The following is a 21,847-nucleotide window of genomic DNA, read 5'->3' on the forward strand; positions in this document are numbered from 1 at the left end:
GCCACAAGGAACAACCAGCAATTCTTTTTTCTCGACAGCTAGGAAATACAAATGCTTAGCGATCTGGAATTCATTTTGTTTTTACTGAAGTAACTTGAGCTGGTAATTGGTAACATGGCTGAGCAAAAATTTAGTAGAGATGATCAAACTAACGATGCTGGACAACAGAAAGATAGAATAATCAGAGCATGTAAAATAATTGGAAAGATGGACTTATTTCTTCACTTAGAAGTGGATCCTGATCTCTCCAATGACTTGATTCCAGTACACATCAGATGCATTTATTCTATATTAGATACACCTTAAAAAGGAGGGAGTCTCAGAGATCATAGGCAACTCAGTAATTAAATCACAAGGCAGAGTGACATGAGAGGCTAGATTTCAGAATGGATTAGGATCCAGTACTCCATTTTAAGCAAGAATATCACTTATCAACATAATGTGAATGACTAAAATATATCATATTTTACACTAAACGGAGAGGACCTCATTTTCTTCTGGTGGCCAGCCCGAATGCCCTTTGAATGGCCAAGAGTCTCTAGTTACTCCCATGAGATAAAACTGATGATATAGACTTTCCTGATACAGATGCTGTGGGGCTTGTCACATCTCGATCTACATTACCAAAGCTGGCTTTCCCAGTCAAAATTTGTATTGCTATTTGAGCAACTTCAGCAAACCAGTCATCCTCTGGCAAGACACTGTGAAAAAAGTTTAACAAGGTATATGAGAGATGATTAAGATCTACTTAATTAATCAGGACATTTATACATGATGATTTAGAAGATAAGCAGGTATCTAGTCAAGAGAAATGATAGTTGTAGCCGTGAGTGCGTAAGCGCCGCGCAATCACTTTGAAAAAAGTGAAAAAATACGGGACCTACATAAAAAAAATTAATTTTTTAATAGTGGACGCCATTCTTTTTCAAAGCGACTGCACGGCGTTTGCGCACTCCACGACTGCATGTAGCATTGCTCCTAGCTTAATTATATGCCAAAATCAAGCAAGAAAACCAGGCTAGGTTCAATATTCTTTCCATAGTCTAAAGAACTTCAACACTTTTTTCTCTCTCATTTATTATACTTTTGGCACATTGTCCTTGTTCTCCCAATTAGATGTACCTGTAAGGATCCAAACCAGTGGCAGCAACTGCATCTATAGCTCTGGATATAATGTTCTTGATAACTTGATGCAGATGGCGAGATAAGTAGCGGCCTTGGGACGTAAATAGTATCACAAACTCCATATCCAAATACAACTGCAAAGAAATTAAACAATAATTAATGCATAAGATATCATTTGCTTACAAGAAATAAATTACAAACGAGAGATAATAAGTAGGGATTGTTGTTCTTTGGTTGTGGGGAGAGGGGCTGGGCTTGTGAAAATGTACCTGTTGAAGGCCAAGAGGACCTAAAGGCTTTGGCCCCTCCTCTATCTCTCCCCAAAACGTTTGGTCATCAGAAAGCCAAAGGACCACAGTCTCTGTGAGTCTCATTAATAGAACAGTAGCAAACCTTTCCCTTCCCACAAACATATCTGTTGCAATGCCTGCCATCCGTGAGAGTTTCGCAAAAAGTTCCTGATAGAAATTAATAGAGTTAATGGTAATTCATAGGATCTTGATAAATAGATTTGGTCTACCCCAAGGCATGCATAGTGTTTAGGAATAATCCTACATTGCCAGTGGACAAGGTCTTGGCCATGTTTATAAGGAATAAACAATCATCTCTTATAAAATCGGTTTTATGAGATAAGTTAGACCCATAAATTTTTCGAAAAAAAAAACTGTCTTAATACAAATTAGAATGATAGGTTCCATATTCAATGCAGACCAACTGCAAGTACTTAAATCAGACGGCAATCATTCATATTGAAGAGAGAAATGTTATTGCTCATCTTAAAATTTGTCATCCTCAATAACCTGACAAACCAAAAGCAAGCAATACATGACATCTCAAATAAGATACGACAATTCCGAAACTCAGACCAATTACCTGAAAAATTGGAGACGGAAACCATTCAGGCTCATGATTTGCAGCACCATCCATATTTATGTACATATGTGCACCGAGACTAGTGTCACCATCTTCTGTGAAGATTATTTCAAGTGCGTGCTGTCGGCAGAAGCTGTCTCGCAGGCGGTCAACGGAGCGCTGAAGCCTTCTCTTACATTCCCTTTGCTCCGGAAGACGGCTTTGCCTGTCTGCAGCTTTTCTAGGGGGCTCCTCGACTCTGTTTGTCTTCTGCAACTGCAAAAGCTTCATGGTAGCGCGCGGGATAAGCTCATCTGCTAGCAACGATGCATTTGCTAGCAACGCTATCTGTTGGGCTTCAGTCTCGGCCATCCTAACTATTTTTTTCCCAAAACCTTCATGGTTCTCGTCGTCGTCCATTGAGCTCGGTAATGCATTTATTAACAAGTTGACATAGGAGCTGAAAACTTGTAAAACCCCTTCCAACGCTGGACCATCCAACTGCAAGCTCTCAAGGGGTTCCACATCCTCGATAAATTCCTGATTCCAGCATTGTAAAAATTTATTCATGTTTATAAATCAGCAACTATAATTTTGCAATGAAAACACTGGATTTACTACAGTTTTTCAAACCCAAATACTTTTTACAATTTGAAAAGTAATAAACATATATAGCATGTAGACCTTACTGTATTTAATATTGAGGTTCATATTTCCTACGAATAGTATATAATGTAATGAAGTTTGCAATGTTGTGTCTATCACTCTCTTCAAATTATAGAAAGAGGTAAGATTAACAACGTATAAAGCGGCTTTCTTTCAAGGAACAATCACCTGGACCATTAAATTGAATCTCTGAGCACTGACTGAAAGCTTTGGCTGGGATGTATTCATAGTACTACCAAGAGATGTAGTTGAGACCAGACGCATACCAGCAGCTGGAAACGCAAGCGACCAATCATCCGCGGCAGCAAGTGCAGCACTGCTCTGTTCAATTCTTTTTAAGTTGGTGTTTAATGCCTGTTCCACGCAGGGCCTAAAGAGTCTCAACAGGACAGGAGAAAGCGCCAATCCACGAGCTTCTAACAAAGAACAGTGAGCAAAGCATGCATGAACACACTCGGCAGCAACTCTAAAGCCCCCAGAAGCCGCTGAGGAGGCCAGAACATGCCTCTTGAGAAGAAGACCAAAAGCCTCAACTTCTCTGACAGCCCAAGTTACAAGCTCAGAAGCATATGCAGAATCCTCTCCAAAAAGTGACAATGAATCGCTTGCCGCTTGTCCAATGGTGGAAAAAACAAGCTGGGAGAGTATAACTGTATATGCTACTCCATATGAAGCATTTGATGGACGAAGACTCTGCATATTACACTGCAATTTCCGGTGGTGAGAGTTAAGTAGCAAAGTATGGGCACGAGGGCCATCCCCAAGTCTTTTCATGGCCAAAACAGCTGAACGAAGCACAGAACCACGAGTAGAAGGTTGGCAGATTGTCTCTTCAAGTTGCTCGGCTAGTTTTTGTCTCTGTTCGGTGATGGCATTCTGCAGCGATAGCAGATTGGTCTGGCTCAATGTTTGCCTCTTTTTGGCTTCTTCTGCCATACTTTCCGCTTCCTCCAAGGCTGCCAACGATTCATCCACTCTTCTCTCAGCCAACAGGACTTCAAGCGTGTCCAAAAATTCTAGTAACCAATTTTCTATCTTGGAAAGTTCCTTATTCTCGTACAATACTTCCTCTGCAGTTGAATCTTCAGGACCAGCAGACAAGGAATCTTTTTGAACTCCCTCAGCTAAACCATGAACAAGAGCAGCCTGTGTAGACAGGAGATTTCTCATCGAGAGGAGCTGGCCCTCCAGATTTGAAATCTCCCTTGATACGCTGCAAATGATAACAATACAGATAGTATATTCACCAACCATGAATGAATGTACATGGATCCTTTGAGAAATAAATCATGACTTTTAATTAGAAGCATGCCGTTTGAAAGGTACGTAGAGATATATATCTTTCTAAGAACTGTAGCCATGATATTATATGCATGCCTACTACAATTCGATCCTATGAGTTACTCTTAAACTTCAAACTCTTCATTTTGATCTTTTTGCAGTTCAAAGTACTCAGATATATACCTTTAGGAATTTGGATTAAGATGTTTAATAATTTTGTTCCAATATTTTCTGCAATTAGGAGACTAATTATATATAGACACAACAAGTACTAAATGTCGGGACTCCTCTCATATTAACAGGCAACACGATGTACTTCTCCTTGGATATAAGAAATATTTTATCTTGTCTTATTTCATTATTACATAATTTTTTTTAAATTTTTATATAAAATATAATAAATAATTCAACATTTTTAAATTTTAAAATAATAATAATATTATAATATTATTTTATTCAATTTTTATCTTAACTGACTGTCTAAACGACATTTAAATGTTCAAGTAGGTCTTTAAATATTATATAGAACGTTTAAAACGGATAATTCATGGAAAGGATGATCCTCACCGGATGAAGGCTGGATAATTAGCATAGACACTTCTACGCATTTCCTCGGCAGACGCCTTCTTCAGATCGACAAGGTAAGAGCACAAGTGCCTTATCTCCTGTCAAACGTGGAACTGTTAACCGTGTGAAAACACCATAATAATTAACCTTCCACATTACTATCTACTCTATATATTATATTCCATAATTTGCTTGATGCCCATGACTATTCTCGATTGGAAGAACAACAAATTATTTCTATTCCTTCACAATATTATTATACCATGCTCACTAAAACCTACTAATTAAGGATAAAAAAAGTTTTAAATTCTGGTACAAATCATATATATATATATTGCATAGTAGAAAATCCATCTGGGCTTCAAAAATATCTCTTTGGCCGGGAAAGACATGAAACCTGTAGAAAAATAGGCGTGTTAGACATGACTTGCCAACATGAAATCAGTGTCCATCCATTTCCCACAAAAGACATGAAAGCTATACGAGAGTCCTTAATTTCTTGCTATATTTCTCATAAATTACGTACCGCTTGTTTTTACTGTCATTATTTGACTAATCTCTTTGGAACTTTCGGAAACGCAAACAAATTCTGTCACGAGTATGTTCAGTGGTCTTGCTCCTGCTTGTATTATGTTTTGCGTGAGAACTAAAAAAAAGGTGGCTAATAAATTCTTGGTGAATCTTTTAGGAGTAGGGGCGGAGTCACGCGTATGCTGGAGGATCTCGATGAGCCTCCCAAAATTGCAAAAACACGAAACTCATTTTCTGACGCCCCTGCCGATCGAGAAGGTTCTTCATTCCTAAAACTATTCTACTTTGTTCTAATTTGTGGAAGGATAGTGTGCATTTCTCTGTGTGTTTGTTAGAATTTCCTATTTCTGTTGTGAGGGGTCGAGCTCTTACGTACCGCTACATTATCGTTGCTCTTCTCAGTATGACTTAGCGGTTCCTTGTTTGATGCTAGCTACTGCTACTTAATAATTACCATGGTGTACCTCTCGTTGTTGTAGCTGGTTTCTGGTTATCATATATGGACAAGAACTTGCTGTTTTCTGATTTTTTTTTTATTTTTTTTAATGTGGATATCATATTAACTCATTTTTTTCAAAAGAATTATGTAGTCTTTGTGAACTCCACGATAACAAATATTATTTCTCATTTATGATTTTCTTAGATATATGTCTCTAGGGTTGTTTTCTTAATTTATAGGATAATTATTAAAATAAGCGTTTGAGGAACCCTAATATGCAATATATTTAAACTAACGGAGAAACCAAGTTAATTACTCCCTGTTCTGATCAAAAGGAGAGAGAGAGAGAGAGACCTTTTCATTCATGGTCTGGCATTTGGAGGTGACATAGGCATCGGGATCGAAGCCAGAGGTCTTGAAGACCTTAAGCCTATCGCTGAGGGTTAGATTCGCGTCCAGTTCTGCCGAATCTCCTACAGTACTCGAGGAAAATGAAAGCGATGATGATACTGATGTGGATTCCATTCTTTCTCTAAGCTTCCTTCTTCAAGTTTAATTAAACCCAGAATGTGTATATATATATATATATATATATATATATGTAGAGTCTTGATCGAAATGAAAAGCCAGAGAGAGAGAGAGAAAATTTTAATTAATAAATAAATCTGGCTGCAATATTTTTAGGTCATAACAAATTCGGATCAAGGGGGAACGAGTTGTATTAATTCTGAACTAAGAGATAAATCTGCGGCACGTACACGTACGTGATGAGCAGCCACTACAAACACGTAAGACTCGTTGATTTGGTTCGTTTGACTTTATTCCGGCCTATTATTATAGAAAGATTTTATTTATATACTTGATTGAAATTAATCTATAAATTGATCCTTTTAATTATTTTTATTTTATTATTATATAACTTAAAAATAATAAGAGATTTCTAAATCATACGATTAAGATCATGATGATAGATAATATTTCTAGTACAAAATGTTCAAATGACAAAATTCCACCAAAATTTTAGACAAAAAACATCGTTGCCAAAAAATTATAATGCAGCAATTAATCATGGTCCAATGTATATATATATGATGTACGTACATTAATATTTGAACATTATCTCTATCTCTATATCATTATAAATAGAAAATCCTCAACTATATTATTTTTTTGATAAAATTAAAGATATATAAATTTGGTTTTTATTATAATTCACAATATAGCCTTCGAATCTTATAATTAAAATTTGAGCTTTTCTTAAAAACTTCAAAGTTTTGACGTAGAACATCAATGCATGCCTAGCTAATTGCAGTTGCGAACAATTGAATTGATCCTTAGTAACGTGGAATTCATTTTATATATTTATCTCTCTCACTTTAGGCTTTAATATTTGAATACAAATTCTAAAAGAAGATAATCCATGATCTCTCTCATGGCCCCGTCAACTATATAAATAGAGAACTGCTACAAATACAAAAAAAAAAAAAAAAAAAATACACAAAAGTAAATTAAACCAACAAACTGACGTTGATTCACGTGATCTGTCGTTAGATCTACTTTACATTACAAATAATTTTATAATTTAATGTACTCCATGATCAATGCCTAGCTAATTGCCAGATTTAAACAATTGAATTCCTTAATAACGTGAAATCTATTTTATATATTTATCTCTCTCACTTTAGGCTTTAAAATTCAAACACAAATTCTAAAAAATTTTAATCCATGATCTCTCTCTTGGCCCCTGTCAATAAGCATCTGACGTGGGATATTTGAGCACTTGCCTATGCCTTCACAATTTCAATAAACACACGAAGTGAACAGGCATCAGCTGGCACAATTGTCACATGGTAAGTGATAACGTCACATGTACTTTTTCTTTTGAGAAACTTCTTTGGAATTAATTTATAATTTTGATCAACTCATTTCCATATCTGATCTTAGCTTAAATATGTTACCATATTTTTAAGCTCGATCCCTGCTAATTGCAGAATCAACCAGAAAAATATTTGTGAAAATAAAGTACCATTCATCGGCCATTTCTTAAGGTACAAAATTAATAAGGACAAAAAAAAAAAAAAAAAAGATACTATATACATGCACTACAACAGAATGTGTGTTTTGTGACAGAGGAAACTGTCACAAAAAAATGGCAAACCGTCACTAAACATATTTGGTGACGGTTTCAAACCGTCACCATGACCGTCACCTAAAGTGCGTCACAGAAAACATTTGGTGACGGTTTACTGTTCAACCGTCACAAAAAATATTTTTAGTGAAGGTTGGAAGGGTTCCGTTCGGTACAACGTTTGAACGTTCCTTTTTTTGTGACGGTTATGAACTGTCACAGAAAATCACGTTCGGACGTAAAATCAAACGTTCGGACGTTATACCCGACCGATTGGCGTTCGAATGAGAGAAGTTGACGTTTGTTGGATATCGTTCGAACGTATCATATTTACGTTCTAATGTCAATGCGTCCGAACGTTAATTACAATAAACGTTCGAATATTTGTTCGAACGTAAACGTAAATGTTCAAACGTAGCGCGTTTAATGTTCGGACGTTATTTCGAATGTAAACGAAGGAGCGTCCGAATGCAAGTTCTTTGTTCGAACGTTAGTCGGTTTAACGTTCGAACGATTCAATTGTATTTACGTTCGAACGTTTGTTATAGTGTGAACCAACGTTCGAACGATTTTTATTTACATTCGAACGTACAGATCAGAAATTCTATTTTAATAAAATTTAAAAACAAAATACCAATTGTATCATATTACATACCCAATTAACAAGTAACAATGTCTTATAAAAGTACAAAATTAGATATTAAAACTAGTCAGAAATATTGATAAAATTTATTTCTTTTTTTTCCCTCGCCCACGGGGATTCTGTTGCAACGACATAACACGCTCCATTTGCACCATTATCTCTCGTTGCACTTGCTCTTGCACTTCATTGCGTATTCTTTCCTCCTGGTCTCTCTGTTGGTCCTGCAAACGCGTCTCTAAATGAGACTGTCGTTCTAAGAGAGACTCTAACTCTTGCTGTCTCGACCTCATATACTCATTCTCACGCCGTGCAGCTTCTAAATCTGCTGTAAGATTATTAATTTGTGAAGCCGATGAGGTTGAGGAGGATGAACATTTATGCTTGATAGATCGTCCCAAACCTCTTGCCATACTAGACTGCGGCCCGAGCACTTGGGTGAATATGTCTATGTCACTAGGAGAGGATTCCGCAGAAGTCGACTGCATCTCCAACATTTTGCTCTGCAATTTAAAAGGTAATAATCGTAAATAATTAGTAACGTATTAAAAGAAATAGAAATAAGAAATAAACTATTAAAATGTTCTATAAAAAATTTATTTAACAAAATTAACACTGCTTACATAATTATCTGCAGCGACATGATCCATCCACTCACTATGCTCATTAGTGTGAGCAGCAGCATAGACATGAATGAGGGAAAAGTTTTCAGGATCATCACGTTTCTAACAAAACGACAATATTAGCAATTTTAAAAAGATAATGTTAGTACTTATCAGAAAGAATATCAGGAAAATAAATGAATTCTATAATTTTTTAATTACCATTTTTTCAGCAAGACGGTGGAATGACCTTGAACCGGCACGATGGTGGACAGTCAGAACGGATCTATTCTGTGCATTTGTAGAACTCAAGTGCTACAAAATATATTAAAAATGTTAATTGTAATATGTATACATATAATGTATAAAACGAATATGAATGTAAATAATTAAAAGATATAAATGTAAAATACCTGATAATCTGGAGATGCGAAAAGATCACAACACTTTCTCCAATCATCTAACTTCATCTGCTGAAAAGGAGACTGCGCAGCCTCTTCCAACGTCTCAAACTTCTTGAAGTGGTCATGACATCGTCCTTTGTGACGTCGGAATAGTGTAGCCATCAACTCATTCACGGTTCTCAAATCCTCGCTACGGCCAAAGTCGAGGTCGAATTCATCCTAACAAGGGAATCAGGTAAAAAATATAATATATTAATCTAAGTGAAAAAAATGTACTGAAAAGTAAACTCACCAGCACACGACTTCGAATGTGCTCCTTAATCTCATTCGGAACATCTCGCCATGAGCGCACATAAAATGGAGCATAAGCTCGAACTACTGTGCCAATATAGGAGGAAAGCGCTGCTGCACTATCATCCACTCCTCCAGTGGAATTATCAGGAATTGTGATCTTCAGTTTACCGTGCCTTCTATTTTTTTCAAGAGAGATTCCACGTGTATAGCCACGACCGCGACGTGCAGATGCATGAACTACATGATAATAATAGATATACTATAATTATAATTATATAGTTATTGAGAAAAAAGTATTAACTATATATATAATTATCAACGACAATATTTCCTTACTGGTAGGTGTCGACTGGCTGTTGTTCTCTTCTGTGTTAGCTTGATCTTCAGGAATGGATTCCTCGAGTGGGGAGTCCTCAATGGATTCAGGACTTTCCTCGTCTTGATCGTGTCTTTCGTCTTTTTGTTAATACTCATCAATGTACCCAGTATATTATCACAAATATTCTTCTCTATGTGCATTACATCCAAACTATGTCGCAACTTGCATGACGACCAATACGGCAAATCAAAAAAAATACTACGCTTTGTCCAATTCAATTCTGATACGGCTCGTTTTTTCTTGTTCTTTCCCCGACCTTTGCCAAAATTGTTCGTTCTAACATGTTGCAGTTGTTCCACTATCTCTTCTCCAGACAACTCTTTTGGTGCAATCCTATCCTCTACTCTCCCATCAAACTTGGCACATTCTCTTCTCCATGCATGATTTGCTGGTAAATAACGTCGATGACCCATGAAACACAACTTCTGAGAAAATTTTAGCCACTCACTAGCAGTTTCTTTATTACACGTCGGACACGCTAACTTCCCTTTCGTACTCCAGCCGGAAAGATTCCCATACGCCGGAAAATCATTTATGGTCCACATTACCGCAGCATGCATCTGAAAAGATGTCGACTTAGATGCATCATAAGTTCTAACCCCTGTTTCCCATAACTCTTTCAGCTCTTCAATCAACGGCTGCATGAATACGTCATTCTTAAAGTATAATTTTAATTGATATACTTAATTTCAATGGTTATACAATAATTTTAATTATTATAATTCTTAAAGAGTTACTTTTATGCTTGTTATTACTTAATTTCAAATATTATTATAAATATTTAATTATCATACTTAAATTTGCATCATAAGTTCTAACCCCTGTTTCCCATAACTCTTTCAGCTCTTCAATCAACGGCTGCATGAATATGTCATTCTTAAAGTATAATTTTAATTGATATACTTAATTTCAATGGTTATACAATAATTTTAATTATTATAATTCTTAAAGAGTTACTTTTATGCTTGTTATTACTTAATTTCAAATATTATTATAAATATTTAATTATCATACTTAAATTTCAATGGTTATACAATAATTTTAATTATTATAATTCTTAAAGAGTTACTTTTATACTTGTTATTATTTAATTTCAAATATTATTATAAATATTTAATTATCATACTTAAATTTCAATGGTTATACAATAATTTTAATTATTATAATTCTTAAAGAGTTACTTTTATTTGTTATTACTTAATTTCAAATATTATTATCACAATTTTTCAAATCCATATCACAACATATTCACAATAACTCACAATATATTCACAAAATAACATGCCACATGTATTAACATATTTCTAAACTTGAGTAAGCAATAAACATGTATTAACAAAGCCTAATGACAATATATTTCTAATAATAAACACAATATTTCAAATTTATATCACAACATATTTAAAATAACTCACAAACTATTTACAAACTATGCAAACAATAATCACAATATGATAAAGAGTAAGCATCAAATCACAACAACATATTGATAAAGTTTAGAAATATACCTAGCACTCACAATATCCTCTTCCAAATCAAAATCTTCAAGCTTCCCAAAACAAGCAATCCTTCAAAAAAATACAACACTAACTTATTAGAAATATTCTATAACAAAAACACATTCTATAAATATCATAAAATTTAAATAAAGACAAGAAATAAAAATATTTTCTTACCAAAACTCAACTCTCTCTCACTCTCTAACTCAACTCTCTCTAACTCTCTCTCTCTCTCTCTCTCTCTCTCTCTCTCTCTCTCTCTCTCTCTCTCTCTCTCTCTCTCTCTCTCTCTCTCTCTCTCTCTCTGTGCAGGACCCTCTCTTTCTGTTGCGCGCACGGGAGAAGAAGAAATGATGCACTTCCTCCCGTGCGCGTACTGATTAAGTTCTAAAATTATTAGTTTAAACGTTCGAACGTTTAAGTTTTACGTCCGAACGTTATATTCTAAAATTATTCCCGCCCAGCACGTTCGGACGTTTACAATACACGTTCGAACGTACCCTTCTTATGATATAACATAAAATCTAGCGGGAAAGTTCCCGCACTTTCCTCATTTTATGTTCGAATGTATCACAATTTTTCGTTCGAACGTTCGTAAATTTATAGATAAACGTTCGAACATTTAACTTAAACGTCCGAACGTACATTTCATGAAAGTGTTACCATATTTGAGCGGGAAATCTCCCGCACTAATTTAACTAACGTTCGAACGTTAACAGATTTGGTGTTCGAACGTATAGTATAAACGTCCGAACGTCTGAATAATCACACAGATACCTTAATCGAGCGGGAAAATTCCCGCTCTTAGTTTAACGTTCGAACGTTAACTTGAAACGTTCGAACGTACGATTCCTACTATACTAACTTATAGTATAATATATATACTACATTTTATATATCTATAACTATATACTACATTGTATAGTATGATAGCATAATATACTTTAAATGAGAACATCAACGTATATAATATATAAACTATACCATATATATAAATCAATAATATATATTAAATTGTTACTTATTAAATTCTTTATTATATACTAACTTATAGTATAATATATATACTACATTTTATATATCTATAACTATATACTACATTGTATAGTATGATAGCATAGTATACTTTAAATGAGAACATCAACGTATATAATATATAAACTATACCATATATATAAATCAATAATATATATTAAATTGTTACTTATTAAATTCTTTATTATATACTAACTTATAGTATAATATATATACTACATTGTATAGTATGATAGCATAGTATACTTTAAATGAGAACATCAACGTATATAATATATAAACTATACCATATATATAAATCAATAATGTATATTAAATTGTTACTTATTAAATTCTTTATTATATACTAACTTATAGTATAATATATATACTACATTTTATATATCTATAACTATATACTACATTGTATAGTATGATAACATAATATACTTTAAATGAGAACATCAACGTATATAATATATAAACTATACCATATATATAAATCAATAATTTATATTAAATTGTTACTTATTAAATTCTTTATTATATACTACCTTATAGTATAATATATATACTACATTTTATATATCTATAACTATATACTACATTGTATAGTATGATAGCATAGTATACTTTAAATGAGAACATCAACGTATATAATATATAAATTATACCATATATATAAATCAATAATTTATATTAAATTGTTACTTATTAAATTCTTTATTATATACTAACTTATAGTATAATATATATACTACATTTTATATATCTATAACTATATACTACATTGTATAGTATGATAGCATAATATACTTTAAATGAGAACATCAACGTATATAATATATAAACTATACCATATATATAAATCAATAATATATATTAAATTGTTACTTATTAAATTCTTTATTATATACTAACTTATAGTATAATATATATACTACATTTTATATATCTATAACCATCAATAACATTGTATAGTATGATAGCATAATATACTTTAAATGAGAACATCAACGTATATAATATATAAACTATACCATATAGATAAATCAATAATTTATATTAAATTGTTACTTATTAATTCATCAATAAACACCATAAACTCATAAACTATTCACAAAATTCACAAACAATAATCACAATTATTTCAAGAGTAAGCATAAAATCACAACAACATGTATAAACATATTGCTAAACTTTAGAAATATAACAAGCACTCACAAAAAAACCAATTAATCTAATTGTCAATAATATTATATAACATCATAATATATAACATAAACATTTATAATATAATATATTATAGATAATATTTTGAAAATTAAATTGACAAACGTTCGAACGTAATAATAATTACGTTCGAACGTTCTGTGTATATAAGGCCAAAACCGAACGTCGAAACGACATTCGGTTACGTATCCATCGTCTTCTCCGTTCTTTGCCGCCACGCCTCCGTCACCGCCGCCGTCAACTCCGCCACAACCGTCACTAAAAGGTAGGCATTCATCTTTTATGCAAATAACATGTATTTTATTGAGATTTAGATTGAGATTTGGATTGAGTTTTGTTTAAAACCGGATAAGTGGTACCGGATTTTCAACTTCATTTTCCGGCCACCACGGCCAGTCATTGGCCGAATAGTCACCGTAGAAATGTTTCTTGAAGTGTATACTTCATTTACACGGTGACATTTCGGCATTTAGAACCTTGTAGAGAAATTTTCGAGATTTCAATAATGGCTGAGTCGACTCAGCCATTCTGCGTCGAAACGTTCGAACGTTTCACCAAGACATTCGAACGTACGACGTTTAAATTACAGAGTCGTTACGGCTTCCACGTTCGAACGTTCGTCTTACATTCGGACGTCTTACATTCGGACGTGAATATTATTAAACGACATACGTTCGAACGTGAATATTTTACTTTCGCACATAAATCACATACAGTCGGACGTTTAATTATAACATCCGAACGTAGTGATTTTCTACATTATTCATGCTTCGACGTTCGGACGTTCATATTTACGTTCACACGTAAAACAAATACGTTCGAACGTAACATTCGAACGTATTTGTTTACTGCTTATGTTCGAACGTACATCTGTACATTCGAACGTATTTGTTTTACGTTTGAACGTAAATTTATTTACATTATTTTACGTGCGAACGTATAAATAACGTCCGAACGTTTTTATCTTTAACGTTCGAACGTTAAAGATAAAACGTTCGAACGTTAATGCAGAGCATCTTAAAATTAATACAAAAAAATACATTATTGTAAATAATTTTTTTTTCCTTTTCTATTTTCAGGATATGGCTCTTCCACTGCATACACGAAAACGAGGGAGGGAAGGAGCCACGTCGGACACTGCCCGTATCGGAGCTCGTACTGTTATGGTAGAGAGAGAGGTCTTAATTAATGAGTTCGACGAACTCTGTTGGCAGCAGACGAACCTAAGAGATGTTTTCCTCAGTAGAGGCTGGGGAAATATCTGCACATTGAGGGGGAAGGTATACCCCTCAATGGTTCAAGAATTCTATATGGGGATGTGTGACATGCCTCCGGATGCATCCTCTCACACCGTGACTGTACGCGGTGTTTCCATTGAGGTATCGGCAGATGTCATCGGCGAGCACCTCGGGATTCATCGAGGAGTTGAGACATTTACACACTCAACACCCCGTGAGGATGTAGGCACTTCTACATCATCTACTGGCCGGGGATGTGAGCCAGCATCAGCCAGAGATGCAGGCCAGTCAGAGGCTGAGGATACTGGCGTCGAGGCTCGGGATGATGACCGAGACGAGGATTTCTACATCCTCACCGGGAGGGATCGCATGCAGATCGAGCGGAAGAACGCCTTCAACCAGAACCATCTGCTGCATTTCTTCCGCATGTTGCACCTTATTGTTGCAACAAATGTCGATCCTGTGGCTCATAAAACCACATTTAGTCGGCTTCGGGCACAATTTTTGATACGAGTGGCACGTGGAGATCCTATAGATTTGCCACTGCACATTTTTGAGAGGATCCGTTACGAGGCGAGCATCGTCTCCACGGATAATCTCCCATATGGTGTCCTCATCAGCCGACTATTACTTGCACGGGGAGTGCCGACCCAGCCAGAGGAGCGGGTCAAAGATCAGATGAGCCCCTCGACATGACCACGCATCGGCGTAGCATTGGACAGGCGAGGGGACGTCAGCCACCCCCTGTAGAGGATCTAGTTCCTCCGACGCAGCCTGAGCCAGGTCATGTCGGGAGTAGTAGTCAGCATACGCCGAGTACATCTGCAGGAGATGTGCGGCCTGCTTGGGTTGATGCGGTCATCTCACAGCTGACTGCGCATATTGATCATAAGATCGATCGATCGCTCGAGGCTATATCGGCGTCTGTTGCCGAACTCACCCATCGTGTAACTATCCTCAACGACAAGGTTGATACCTTGACTGAGGAAGTACGGAGTTTGACTTTTGCGGATAACGTTATCATCTGACTGTTGTTTACTACATTCTATCAAATTTTGTATTTTATTTTTAATATTTGTAACGAAAAATATTATTGAATATTTTTATCGTTTTTTAATTTCAATTTTTAATCTTCTTTGATGTTATAATTTTCAACTTTAATACTAAATCACTGCATTTCAAATATATATAAATCAATAATATATATTTATATATTACAAAGTGTGTATATATAAATATATACAATTCAATTTTTTAGACTTGTTCACAAATTATGCACAATAAAAATCACATAATTTTTAAATTAAAGTCATTTAATTTAAATTTACAATGAACGTTCGAATGTTATTACTTAACGTTCGAACATTGGTGCAAACATTTTACGTTCGAACGTAAAATTAATAACATTCGAACGGTTGCGCCAAAACATTTTACGTTCCAACGTAAACAGACATAACGTTCGAACGTATATGTGACGTTCGAATGCATATTTCCCATACGTTCGAATGTAAAAAAATCTCATTCTATCTTTAGTGACGGTTTCTAAAAACTGTCACAGAAAATGCCTTTTAGTGACGGTCTAGGGACTGTCACAATTTCCCAACCGTCACTAAAAAGCAATTGTATTGTAGTGATGATGCATTTCGAGGTACGTAGTATTATTTATATATATATATATATATATATATATATTTGCCTTCTCGATCGATCTCCTCTTGTCAGTATATGATCAGCAATTAATACAAGCAAATTAATTAAGATCAAGCTGGTACGTACGTGGATAAGGAATAGGAGAGGACAGTGAAGGCTGTAAATAACATTTTTCTAAATATTTCAGCATCCCATTACTTTGTTGGCCTTAAGCAAAGGTTTCGGACCAACCACAGTCCCATCGTTACCAGCAAGCGCCCGGTACTTATCTTTTCGAGTGAAGCTAGTGCACTCGTAGGAAAGAGTTGAGGCAATCACCCTTTGTATGTAATTTGCTACCTCATGGCTGGACTTCCCAGAACCGCATGTTAGTTCCATTGGCAACTTGTTCAAAAAAGTGACTTCGTATGCAGGGCTAGGATTCATGAAGAAGTAGAACGGGTCCATCCCTTTCCATCCTCGAGCTGTGGTTCCATGAAACATACTCATCCGGTTCACCATTGCCACAGGCACAAGTTGGTCGGTTAGTTCGGCAAACAAAGCTGAGAACCTTAGCAGGAATGGCTCCCGGCAAGTTGTCCCCTCGGGGCATATTGCCAGGTCGCCTTCTTCCAAGAGTTTCTTTATCATGGCGGCGTCAGCGACTCGGTCACGACTGAGCCGGACAGTTTTGATGGGCGAGATAATCTCGGAGAGTCGGGAGACTGAGTAGGTGACTGCAGGGATGGGGCGGCCGAGGGCCGTGGAGAGGAAGATTGGGTCGAGGAGGGTTCGGTGGGAGCAAATGAAAAGGACGCCTGATTTTCCTGTGGACTTTCTGACAGGGGGAGGAGGGGTGCCTTTGATGGTTACACGGACGCCAAGTGCCCAGAAAGCGTAGTAGACTATAGGCATGGGGAGGAGGGAGCCTGCCGCGATTCGCAAACAGGCGAGGACGAAGCCGATGGGGATCCAGAGAATGGTGAGCAGTGCCATGAGTGGGGTGGGCTTTTGGACGAGGCGGCCGTCGTGGAATATTATAGGCTTGGGGAGCTTGTCGCTGGTCACGGCCTTCACCTCTGGCTTGGGTGGCACAATGTAAGCTTCCTGCGTATTGGATTCACAGCTAGCTTAATGTAAACTAAAGTAAATCATGGTACTACTATATATAGATATATATATATATATATATATATATTTATACGAATTCTATTTATTACTTTATAAATGAAACAATTCAAGTACTATACTGGCCGGCCGATAATATTATTCTTTCCATATTGTTTGAATACTCACACACAAAACCATGTATTTTCAATTCCTCGATAAAGAAATTATAAAAATAAATTAACGTAAATTAATGTGTTATGTTAAATTTATTTTACAATTAAAAATATAGCTTTATAATCTGTGTAAAACATCAAAACAAACCAATTGGTGATTTTATTTTTATGAAATATTTATTTTTTCGATTAGGCTAATATATATCCATAAACGTCTAGTTTTAATTCATAAACTGTCATACATATTGTCACACATTAAGATTTAAGATAAAAGAGGTAATTCATACCAATATTAATTATATTAAATTTATGATGTGTCAGTACCCATCAAAATTTATAACGAGTTAATTAATAGCGTTTTTCTTTGATTTTGCTATATATGGAGAAAAAGCTTTTTTTTCTTTTTTGTTTATTTGTTTTTTTCCCACTCCACGAAAGAATAAAAACAAAAAAAAGGAAGAATCCGAATGGGCGTATTTTGTATTTAGAAAGAGTAATTCTATATATAAGTTTTAGGGTGTGCGCATGTACTTTTTTTAAAAGAAAAATAGTTAGGTTTATTATTAAAAAATTAATTTTTTATATGAAATTTTATATTTACTCACTTTACTTTGATTTTGTCAAGATGATTCATTTCTCATTTAAAATTAAAAAAAAAAATGGCATGAAACAATACGTAAGTGTGCGATTTTCAACTTATGATTGCGAAACATCGAGGGTTTGATTTTGAGGGGATAATTGCAAACCTTGCACAAGGACATGAAAGGAGCATCGGTATGCCTATCACCAAGGCCGATATCAGGCTGATCAGTTTCTCCAAAAGCCTTCTTGAGTGCATCTGCCTTGTTCTTCCCTACGAGTATCCCCGGCTCAAGAACAAACCCGGTCGCTCTACCCTTATAAATTGCTATCTCGGTGCCCAAAACCGAGTCAGCTCCCAAGAAATCCTTCAGAAAGGCTTCCACCATAATTCTTGGATTCGCAGTGAGGACATGCCGCTGTCCACACGCAGAAAAAACACTCCATGTCACTGGGTGGAGATCGCTCGAGTAAAACTTTGGGAGCACAGCACGCGCAACCGACTCAATATCCGACACTCTCGCGCCAGCAAATGTTGCAAAGATGAGAACTTGAATCCCGGCAGACTCGGAGACAAAGTAATAGAGAATTCCGGCAAAAGGAGAAGCTAAGAGCAGGAAGAGGAGCCTCAGAACCCCACCAATCTCAAAGGCCACAAGAGCAAAGTAAGGGAAAGAGCTACGGCCTCTAAGCAAGGTTCCATCCATATCAGCAACAACTGTGTGCTGTTCTCGGTCTATTGACGTGCATTTGTCCACAGTTGGGAAGCTTGTATCTGCAGCCATGTTGGGTTTTAAAGCTAAAGGACGGAGAGTACCCTGATCACTTCTAAAGGTGCTCTGGAGGTTGATTTCACGTCGACTTTGCTTCTAGTATATATAGAAGTAGAACAAGAGTGGCAAATAACCAATTTGAGAGAGAGAGAGAGAGAGAGAGAGAGAGAGAGAGAGAGAGAGAGGACAAAAGGATTTATGAAATCAATGATTCTGGGACCGAGTAATTTAAACGAGGTAGACAGCTCGTGGAATATCCAAGAGTTGGGCAACCTTGTTTTCCAAGGAAGAGCAAATTAATTATGATGATGATGAGGGATGTACGTAATTGAAAATAAAGTCATTGTTTAGTCCGCCATTAACTTTCTTGTTTTATATACCGAACTTTCAGCTTTGCAATGTCACTCCCATGGGACAGGAGCTATATATCCAGCGTTCTTGACGACAATTATGATCGATTTTGTTTGTTTAAAGCTTTTACATCTTGCATGTTTATGGATGCGTTAGCTTATAGGTAGGAAAAAGTGTTTTAACTAGTTTTAAAAGTTCTTTTAATTATAAAATTAGATTGTTTAGTTATTACATTTTTTTTATTTAAGTTAAGAAAACTCAAAAGTACAAGAAAAAATATTTTCCTAATTTGCAATGTAGTTCAATTCTTAATTAAAGAAGACTGTCACTTATTTATCGATAAACATTTTTATACAATTTTTACATAATTATAATTTTACTTCTTAATCTTATCATTGGCATGACACTACACTTTGAAAATGCTATGAATATTGAGCGTAATTATATCGTTAATTCACTTCTGCGTCCTTGAAGGGATTTTTTTTTATTATACTCACTAAAGATCCTAATAGACTATTTTCGTTATTATATTTTTGATTATAAGATTTGATTTCTATCAAGAGTATGGCCATAATCTTTACAATAAAAAATGAAATTTTATGTCATTTTGACATAAAAGAAATATTTTTTATATTATTTTTAAACATATGTAACACGTTTGAAAGTGTTCTAAATATATGGTTACTAAACACTAAATAACTTTTTAATAGTAGAGTTTATTACTTAAACTTTTTTTTGCTAAGGGCTTGTTTGAGGTTGTGTTAAGAGTTTTAAAAAGTGTTTATATAGTTGTAGAAACTCTTTAATTATAAAATTAGGTAGTTTGAATGTTATATATTAAAATATTTTTTAATGTCAAATAATCTAAAAGTGTTTGAGAAAAAACATCATTTTCTCAAACGTACTTTTCCCGATAATGCGAAATGTAGTTTCAATTTTGAAAAAGACTATCACTAGGTAAAAATATCTATACAACTTTTAGATAATTATAGGTTTGTCATTTGATCTATCACAAGCATGACACGAAAACTTTCAAATGACATTTTATGTAATTTCTACCTCAAAAAATATTTTTTTATCTTGTTTCAAAACAAATATAACATGTTTGAATGTGCTTTAAACGAATTGTTATCAAACAATAGATAGATTTCTTTTTTATATATAAACCAATAGATAGATTTTTATAAATGATATATGTAGTTTTAAGATATGTAATCTCCACGCATTCTCTTTAAAAAAAATGGATAAATCTAAGATTCACATGAAAAAATCATTTATTTAATAGTAAATCTCACTTTTTTCAAAAGGAGTACGCTAGACTGCACACCCATTTTCAAATCAAACGATTCTATTTTTTTAAAAAAAGAATAATAACACATCTTATGATTATATCTAATATTACACATAGTTTTTGTTCTAAATATGCACTAATTCAACTAAAAATCCTAAAACTAAAAGCTATATTAGAGCACTAGTAGTGACCTAGTTAAAGTTTGGCCAAATTTTGACTACGAAATTCATTTTTATAAATTTAGCTAGCCAATTTTTAACAACACCATATAACAAACTATTCAAATCTATCACTATTATATTAAAATATTAATTTTGACATTTTCATTTATTTTAAATCTATTAGAAATTCTCCAAATGTTTAAACCTTATCAATTGACCTGAGAATTAATTTATCTCTTTAATCTTTTCCATCCCCCACCCCTCTTTTAATCAATTCCTTTGATCAGGATTTGACCATAAATAATAGTACCTGGCTAATACCATTGTTCAGGTGCCTTCAGAAACCCAATTCATTTTAAACAAAAAGTTAAAGGAATCTGAAATCTAACAGTTGAGGATTAAAGAAAAAGAGCTAAAGCAAATCTAGCAGCTGAAATCTAGCAGTTGAAATCTAGCAGAAATCGTAGGGACAAAAGAAAAAAAAAAGATAAAAAATTCTAATGTTTTCTCATAGAGCAACAAGTATTCATAATTTTTTATATCAAAATAATATATGACCAGCAATTTGGGCTGGCCAGATTTGACCAGTGAACACGATTAAAGTTAAAAATATTATAGATTTTTTGAGTCTATTACAGTAAATTTTTATACAAGCTAGTTAAATTTTGACCAAAATGTAATTTTGTCGATTCCACTATTAATACTCTTACCCACCACAATCTCAAACGTATACTTAATTTCGACGATGGCAATTCCCAATGCATAGGGACTCTGCGTCGGGCTTGACAATTGAAAATCGCTTTCTCTTGCCTTGCTATCATCGATATGCCCCTTAAGAATATTGGTATCGTCCAAGCCAAATGTTAATAAATCTAAATTTTAGCTTTT

General features: G+C 34.7%; 2 protein-coding genes across 2 annotated transcripts; both read right to left on the reverse strand.

Moving 5' to 3' along the window:
- Positions 1-199: 199 nt before the first annotated feature.
- Positions 200-5,986, reverse strand: LOC108989820 (exocyst complex component EXO84A). The gene is made up of 7 exons (XM_018963573.2): positions 5,816-5,986; positions 4,492-4,589; positions 2,812-3,856; positions 1,999-2,517; positions 1,395-1,583; positions 1,123-1,259; positions 200-701 (listed from the first exon to the last, which is right to left on the reverse strand). Exons 1-7 carry the CDS (start codon positions 5,984-5,986, stop codon positions 539-541), a joined length of 2,322 nt encoding a protein of 773 aa, XP_018819118.1. The 3' UTR covers positions 200-538.
- A 10,739-nt stretch (positions 5,987-16,725) lies between these two features.
- LOC108989802 (glycerol-3-phosphate acyltransferase RAM2-like) lies at positions 16,726-19,168 on the reverse strand. The gene is made up of 2 exons (XM_018963548.2): positions 18,551-19,168; positions 16,726-17,628 (listed from the first exon to the last, which is right to left on the reverse strand). The coding sequence occupies exons 1-2, from the start codon at positions 19,166-19,168 to the stop codon at positions 16,726-16,728; spliced, it is 1,521 nt and encodes a 506-aa protein (XP_018819093.1).
- Positions 19,169-21,847: the final 2,679 nt, after the last annotated feature.

The sequence above is a fragment of the Juglans regia genome, chromosome 16 (assembly GCF_001411555.2).
Source record: "Juglans regia cultivar Chandler chromosome 16, Walnut 2.0, whole genome shotgun sequence".
NCBI lineage: Eukaryota > Viridiplantae > Streptophyta > Magnoliopsida > Fagales > Juglandaceae > Juglans > Juglans regia.